Consider the following 8,154-nt stretch of genomic DNA (forward strand, 5'->3'; position numbering starts at 1 on the left):
GTTGATATCTGGCCGATTTCTACAACTAGCTGTGTGTGTATTTCTGAAAAACTACAAATAAAATCACCGGGCTATGGAATGGGCCCGAGTTTTCTCATGACATACACGCCCACTCTCGTATGATTGGTCCACATAAACAAATTCCAAACATTCCACGTGTAGTCTTCAAGTATATTTTCTTTTTTGTGGGGAGGGGGTGGGGCTCAAGGGATCACATACACGTGGAATGTTTGGAACTGGGCGTGATCGTCATCCAGGTGATTTCGGAAAGCGCGCAATGCATGATTTTCTGACTTGAAAAAGGATCAATCCCTAACATGACCGAGTCCTGCACGAAACACTGCCGTGAAGGACGTCTTTTTGTTTTGAGTTGGATTTGAATATGTACTCTCTTGAAATGTAGTGCGAAATATTGGTGAAAAGAAGTCATAGCTGCACATTTGAAGTCTATAGTAATGTTTCAAGTTATGTACAAGTACAATTTTACGAGAAAAGCTTATTTTAAGTAAGTGTTTAAACGATTTTGTAATTCGTATAGCCAACAAAGTTAACCTTACGAAGTTTTTTGTTTCGAAAATGATTGAAAATTTGATATGCTCAAATTGCTATTTAGTAGTAACGTGTATGAACATATATTAATATTTTTGATAACAATAAACCTTTTTATGATTTAAAAATGTGTTGTATTTACGTGCTATTCTTATATGTGCTATATTCTTGATCATTACGATCCACACATCTTGTTTTTCTGCAACTCGAGGCGCGCAAAGGTCTATTGGGATTGATTCTTTTTCAGCAAACGCAATTCGCAATCTGATTGGCTAATGGATTTCCGTCAGACCACCTGGATGTATTTCGTAGTTTGACATTTAATGTCACGTGGTGTTAGCCACAGGCAGACCAATCGAAGTTTTAATTTTTTTATGGTGTTTTTTTGAGAGGTTGTTTTGAATACAGTCAATTCAAAAAACGTTGTCGTCGACCGGCTCAAGCCTACGCGACTGGACCGAAAGAAATATGGGTAAAAATCAATGAAGCGGTTAAATATTCGTTCTGAATTAATTGTTCCCGCTAGTTATAAGATAATAATGGCGAGAAACAATCCATCAAATGCATGTCTTTGGGTTTAGTGAAAGAAAAACGAAGTAGTTATGATTCAGTTCACAATTTCGAAAATATGAAGGCATTAATGAACGTCTCCTTCAACACTTCCCGCTCGCCTACGAAGGTTCGTGCTGTAAACCAAGCATAACTAGTCAGATAAAATTATGGAGTCAATTCGGCTTCAATGATTACTACCCACAGTTCCTTTCGGTCCAGTCGCGTAGGCTTGAGTTGGTCGACGACAACATTTTTTGAATTGACTGTATGTAGTGTCTCAGATCATGGTCATCGTATGTGTGGTTGGTTGCGGAGCCCCTCCAATTTCTCATATATGAGTTCCATGGGACCGATGTGAATAAATAATTTGTGCACAGCTTTTATATACAGCATGCAATATATCTGTTTTCTAGCTTTCAATAAATGATTGTCTGACATTGATTAACTGTTTTACCTTCAATGGATTGACTGAACAGTGTTATATATATAGGCTTGTATAACATGAATTCAAAATAAGCTCAAATTGAGCAGTTTCAAAAAAAATTATACTAATCGATACACTGAAACCAACAACTTTTATCCAGACTGCTCCTGATCAAAGGACGGCTAACTCCGTCAAAGGCTGAAATCATAATTTTAGCTGGTTAGGTTTTACGGAGGAAGGAGAACCGCGGTGTAACGTGGAGAAACACTCTCGACTCAAGGGAGAGACCAGTAACATGCTCTAATCCGATACGCATGTGATGCTAAGCCCCGCAGAAATCGAACCCCACACCGGCCAGTAGTGGACCGCTGCGCCTGCACCCTTGATTCAACGAGACCTCAGTTAGTCTCAGTCAACATATACCCCGTGAAAATGTTGACATTTTTTGAGAAACACAGTTATCAAACAAACTTTGTTTGTGGGCAAGTGGTGGACACGTCGATATTAAGCTCAATATTCAACCGAAAAGTAGGCCAATAAGGATGATTTATTGAGCCAATGACGTATACGTATCCACTTAGTATTTTACAAGTTCACACACATTGTGGCTGCTTGTGAGATATCATGGAGTGTGCTACCAAGCAAGACCATCAAATGGAGCAAACTTCGACACTATAAAAGGTAAATAACGTAAAGGCCGCTGCGAACACATTCCCCCACTTCGGCCTGCCCCTGCCACCTTCGAGATAATGTCACCTTAGTTGTCATAGAAACGGTTATTAGAGCTACTGGAATTCTGCAATACTGTTGCAATACTGATGAATCAACATGAATCAAGATAAGAACCGTAAGCACCTGTTAAGTTAATTAAAGATAGAAGCTGCATAGTGAATGGGGATTGAGAGGAGCTCTGAATGAATCGAAGATAAGCTTTTGGACATTTTTTTGTCGGTTGAAAACATTGAAAACGTCATATCATGAGGCACAATTCTGAGGCTACTAGTAAGAACTTATAGTATTTTTTGTCCGTTAACGTTCTTACATGTCCAACAAAAGCTCTTATATTGACTTGACGTACTACAATGACCAAAATGCGAAGGTAAGCGAATCTTTCAACAGTTTTTATTCAGTGTAATTTCGAATTTAATGATGAAAATCTACGGTTTGTTAGTTCAAACTTTGCATGAATTAGTCAATTACTAAGTCAACACCTAAGAGTTTCAAGTCTGAAAGGGTCTGAAACGTCAAGCGAAAAGTCGGTCTAGGATTTGAATGAAACCATATTTATACTGAATTAACGTTAACGTTTCTTAAGTGTTGAGGTCACTGAAACGATTCAGACAGATTTTATCTCTCAAAAAAGCTCAAAAGCTTAAAAGCTTGCTGTAGAGTAGGAGCTAATACCATATCGTCACCTTGTTGCACGATATACAACGGTAAAAAGCCCATAAGAGTTAATGGACTTTGATTGACTAATCTAAAATATTGATGCACAATCAAACGTTAACGAATTACGTTTTACGCGAATCCAATTTGGCAATAACTTTGAGAATGATATTGAGCTAGCGAGGACGAAGAAAAAGTATTATTAATTTAATGGATTCCTTTGACACTGTTTGTTGAAGCTGTCATAACATTATACTCAGAATAACTAAATGATTTGTCTAGACCTAATTCCATTTATGAACTCATTGGCAGTTTTCGATTGTCCCCACAAACGTGCCATTACACGTAATAGTTTTCCAACTTGCAGATAGAATTTTTTCCTCACTGTACATTTTAGGATGTTGGAACAATGACATCATTCAATGCTGGCCCCGTGCACAGCGCTGTTCGGCGTATGACGGAGCTTATAGACTTGGAGAACTTGGAGGGGTATTTTGATGAATATTTACTCGAGACGACTTCAACACAAAGCCATGATGAAGACGGTTTTGATACCTTGCCTCTGGACAAGGATTGTTCTTTACCAGATATGTAAGTTGCGTGCATAAGACGTGCATTTGAAAAGACATGTGAATCAAACTTTTTACTTTATTATCTTTACTCATATCCGATTTGAAATCTATTATTCGTGTTTCTATATCATTTTAAGTCATCCAGTTTCGCTGGTGACATGGGTCAGATAGTACTTACTGATCGAATGTTAAGTTCTTATTTTCTGTTCTCCTGTACGGGAAAAGCAACAGGTCTGAGAAAAACTCGACACTTAGTGTAGAAATATAAAGTTTAAGCTACTTTATGATCAGATATTTCAAAACGTCGACATACTAGTATGAATGTGCCGTATGCTGTAGCAGACTCTGCAACGACTCCCAGTTTCATCACGTAAAATTACTAAAAATGTACATGTATGCCTTTTTATTATATTATTGTTAGTTGAAACATAAACTTCCTCTTAGAGGAATCAGACTAGTGTGTTTATGGCCAGCCATATTTCATCAGTATTTTCCATCAATGTTGCAAAGCCACAACGGGATACGATCCTAAAGGAGGTTTCTCGTACAACATAAACGGAGTACCCCTGGGGTCCTGTGGGCTTTAAGAGCTATTTTAGGTGTTCCCACCAATCAATCAATAAAATAATGTAACTCCTCACACACACACACACACACACACACACACACACACACACACACACACACACACCTAGCCTATTTTTAAAATATAGTTTTTTTCTCTGAAAGTATTCATATCACAGGAGATTTTCATTCAAAAATTGGTTCAGTATTGTTAACATCTTTTTCTTACGATGATTTTTGAGCAGGGCAACGCCGCCTCCTCCTCGACGAATAACCATTGAGTCGTACACGAAAATCTGCATCCAACGATCCAAGTAGGTACACTTGAGTGATTTTCCTTCGCTCGTGAAAGAATGGTCAACGTAATTCACAGTACATGAATTCCATTGTTTTCTTTTTTTTACTTGGACTTCTGTCAGCCCCCAAGTACAGAATAACTTTGTTTCACGGGCGAAGTAAAGATCTCTCTATAGTAGCAGTAGAGAAAAAACGTATTCATGAAAATTGAATTAGTTTTAACTTGTAAAATGTTAGGTTTAGGGTTAGTAGATAGCAAGAAAAAACTGAAAACAATAGAAAACTAGCTTGATTTACGTCGCTCCATAAAAGACTGGAATTTTGTGACGTTGTTGGTGAAATTTTATTTATTTTTTTATTATTTATTTTTACATTCTACTTAGGAGCAAATTTAAAGAAAACTACCTTCTAAAATGTAATCTAATTAAAAATGTATGGGAATCGCCGCCTAGACAGCGAGCGCACAGTTTTTTTTTTTTTTTTTTTTTTTAACTTTTCAAGATATTTTCAAACGACTTTTAAGCCCCGTTTACACTAGCGATTTTTGCGGCGATTTTTGCTGCGATTATTTATTTTTTTGCGATTTTGTCCATAATAAATAATGGTAAAAAATTTACTTGTAAAGTTTTTTTCAGGATACCAAGATTTTCCTAGACGAAGTATCTCTTTTGAAGAATGAGACAAAAGATTTCATATTTCCGAAAATTGCCACAAAAATGTCCAGTGTAAACGGGGCTTTACAAGGTCTTGATATTTGTCCTTCGTGTGTGGACTAAATGTCAGCCCTTTTTAACAATTTTTACAATCATTTCTCTCTCCATACATAATACTGCGAGCTTGGGTTCAGCCTGTGGTCAAATTCCGAAGCGACGAGAAATTTCTCTCTACAAGACGTCGGAAGTCAATTAAGCCTTTAATTTGAATTTGAAATTTCTAAAAGCCCTTATATTCTTATTCAAACATTTTAATACCTGTTGGGTATGCTTAACAAAAGCACCGGCGTTTGCGGTATTACTTAGGTCAGCGATACCTATTAATGGAGTAAACTCTATTGACCGACTGATCTCGATGAGTAAATAGACTCTTTTTGCATAGGTTTGATGTTTTCCCATTTCAGACCACGTCATTCTCTTGAGAGAGAAAAATCTTTGAATTGTATCTATATCCGTATGTCTTCTCGTGCAAAACAGTTAAACAAAGAAATAATACTCTACTCTTTCCCATTTGAGACCACATGTCATTCTCTTACGAGTAAAATTCTTGGAGTTGTATCTATGTCTGTATGTCTTTTCGGGCACAACAGTTAAACAAAGAAATAATACTCTAGAGAATAACTGCACGTGGTCTGAAATGGGAAAATAATCACGTACATGCGAAAAGGGTTATACAAACAGTACATAAATTCCTTTTAAACCAGTGACAAGTCGAATGAAAAGCACCAGAGTCCATCGAAGAACAAATCTGAAGATAGCAAAAAAGTTCGAAGAGAGAAAAACGACTCCATCGACTTGACCGACGTGAAACGGAAGCAATTAAGAGCCAGTACAACGTCCAAGGTGTCACACCTCGAGAAGAATGCTTGGAGGGATTATGGAAGAAGCGAGAAGAAGGATCATTACAATAGAGACAACAGGACCAAGTGGTCTTGGGTCTTGAAGTTTTTTTGTGGTGTAAATCAGGAATTCAAATGGTACAGTTTGAAAGGAAAAGGTAGGTGATTCCTTCCAATTTAAAACTCTCTTATCTATAAGAGTTTGAAAATTCAAAACATTGCCATTCTTCCTTGTGCAGGGTTCCTATATATTCCCAGCCGCTGTAAGTGACGCTCGGGCGCAAAGCTAGTACCGTGTGTTTTCGCCGCCTTAATCATTTCAATCCCACCTTACTACTTCAGGACATTATAATCAATAATAATCTAATAGTGCCACTTCATGAAGTCTTAAAAGCCTGGTTTTCACTAGCGACGGAAGCAGAAACGGAAGCAGAAGCAGAAGCGTAAGACGTCTTATGTTCCTGTGAAAATCAAAAAACGGAGACGTAAGCAGAAGCAGAACATCGACGGAACTATAAGCGGAAGGTTTCCTTTTTCTTATGCTTCTGCTTCCGTACGTCCTTACGTCGCTAGTGAAAACCAGATTCTTATGCTTCCGTCGCCAACATACAGAAGCACAAGGTGGTAAGCCAATCAAATTCTCGTACACAGTCCCCTGCACACATTGGATTCTTGCATAAACAATGGCTTCCTATTGTTTTTCTTATAGCTTCCGTCACATTCATTTTCAGAAGAACATAATGATCTTATACTTATGCTCATGCTTATGCTTCCGTCGCTTATGTCGCTAGTGAAAACCAGCCTTTACATGAAGTACCAAATCCCATCATCCGCCATGCTTTTTCTTACAGCCTGTTTTATCAAATAATTTGCGTTTTCACCTGCTATGATTGATTCAGAAGCCTTAATGCATTGCACTAGCTTTTAGTGCTCCAAGATGTTTCTCATACCAACGAATTTGCTGTGTTGTACGATCCTAAAGAGCCATCATTGTTTGATCCTAGGCATGTGTCTTATTTTACCGATGGCAATCTTCTACATCGTCCTCTGTGTTGTTCTTCTTCCATTCATATTTGCCGCTGCAGCTGTGGCAGCATTGGTATTGGGCGCAGGTCTGTGTTCTTATCTCTCATTGGCCACTAAGAAAGTAGGCGTGTCCTCTGATGACGACAGTGACAAGTCTTGTTTGGAAGCCATTTGGTGGTGGGCTTAATGATCTACCAGCTAGCCAATCACCGGCTAGAGACAATTACACTTGTCAATCTCATTGGCCACAAAGAAAGTGGGCGTGTCATCTGAAGACGACAGGAACAAGTCTTGTTTGTAAGATATTTGGTGCCAGCCAATCACCGACTATAGACAATTACACTTGTCTATCTCAATGACCACAAAGAAAGTAGGCGTGTCGTATGACGACAACGAAAAGCTTCGCTTGGAAGCTATTTGGTGGTGGGCTTAATGATCTACCATCAAACCACCGACAATAGAAGTGTATCAATCAAATGAGAAAGAAATTGAGAATAAACTCAATATACACTGAAATATAGAATTGTTAAATATGGAGAATATTGAATTTTTCAAAGGAAGATTGGCTTACATCTGACTTATCTCCAGACTTTAATACCTCGTAAAATGGTCAGAAAATTAGCCAATTAGACCTTTCCCGAATTCGCGTCGAGGTTGAACTTGATGAATTAAACAATCAAGTTTAGTCTCAACTTCAACCCGCAGTTTCTTGGGCCATCTAAGCGAATAGTCTCCTTCACAGTTGCCTGCGCCATCTTGAAAGGTAGCCATGCCTTTGCATCGAAGGGAGACGAACGGTGAGCTTGCAAGTGATAGAAACCTTTTTTAACACCTTGGGCAATTATTCACAGGTCTCTATCATTGCAAGCTCATCGTTCGTCTCCCTTCGATGCAAAGGCACGGCTACTTGTCAAGATGGCGCAAGGAACTGAGAAGGAGACTATTCGGGAGAATCTATCTTAAAGATGGATCTGAGTTCTAGAACTTCCAAAAAAAAAAAAAAAAAAAAAATTAAGTGAGTGGGGTCCCGTTGTGGATATTCGGATGGGCAAATCTGACCAATAAATTCTATTTATTAAACTCGTTAATTCTACACCCTTCGCTTATCTCTTTTATCATCAAGAAGCGACAAGGGTGTGGTGGTGTTCCTCCGCCTCTCACCTCTGGGTCTCGTATTTTATTCCTGGACTCGGCATCACGTGTGAGCTGAGTTTGTTGGGTCTTTCCCTTGA

General features: G+C 38.4%; 1 protein-coding gene across 1 annotated transcript; it reads left to right on the forward strand.

Moving 5' to 3' along the window:
• The first annotated feature begins 2,321 nt into the window (after nt 1-2,321).
• On the forward strand, nt 2,322-7,438 carry LOC116297996 (uncharacterized). Its single transcript, XM_031706336.2, has 5 exons — nt 2,322-2,624; nt 3,309-3,502; nt 4,293-4,361; nt 5,762-6,054; nt 6,901-7,438. Exons 1-5 carry the CDS (start codon nt 2,568-2,570, stop codon nt 7,107-7,109), a joined length of 822 nt encoding a protein of 273 aa, XP_031562196.1. The 5' UTR covers nt 2,322-2,567; the 3' UTR covers nt 7,110-7,438.
• The last annotated feature ends 716 nt before the right edge of the window (nt 7,439-8,154 follow it).

The sequence above is a fragment of the Actinia tenebrosa genome, unplaced genomic scaffold (assembly GCF_029948245.1).
Source record: "Actinia tenebrosa isolate PJP-AT-01 unplaced genomic scaffold, QUT_ActTen_1.0 PGA_scaffold4__44_contigs__length_22323623, whole genome shotgun sequence".
In the NCBI taxonomy this organism is placed as follows: Eukaryota; Metazoa; Cnidaria; class Anthozoa; order Actiniaria; family Actiniidae; genus Actinia; species Actinia tenebrosa.

Excerpts from the sequence above, each read along its gene's own strand:
- LOC116297996 (XM_031706336.2), top strand. The coding sequence starts at position 2,568 with ATGTCCAACAAAAGCTCTTATATTGACTTGACGTACTACAATGACCAA. Across the intron at positions 2,625-3,308 it reads ACAATGACCAAAATGCGAAG|GATGTTGGAACAATGACATC; the intron begins GTAAGCGAATCT and ends TGTACATTTTAG. Across the intron at positions 6,055-6,900 it reads GTACAGTTTGAAAGGAAAAG|GCATGTGTCTTATTTTACCG; the intron begins GTAGGTGATTCC and ends GTTTGATCCTAG.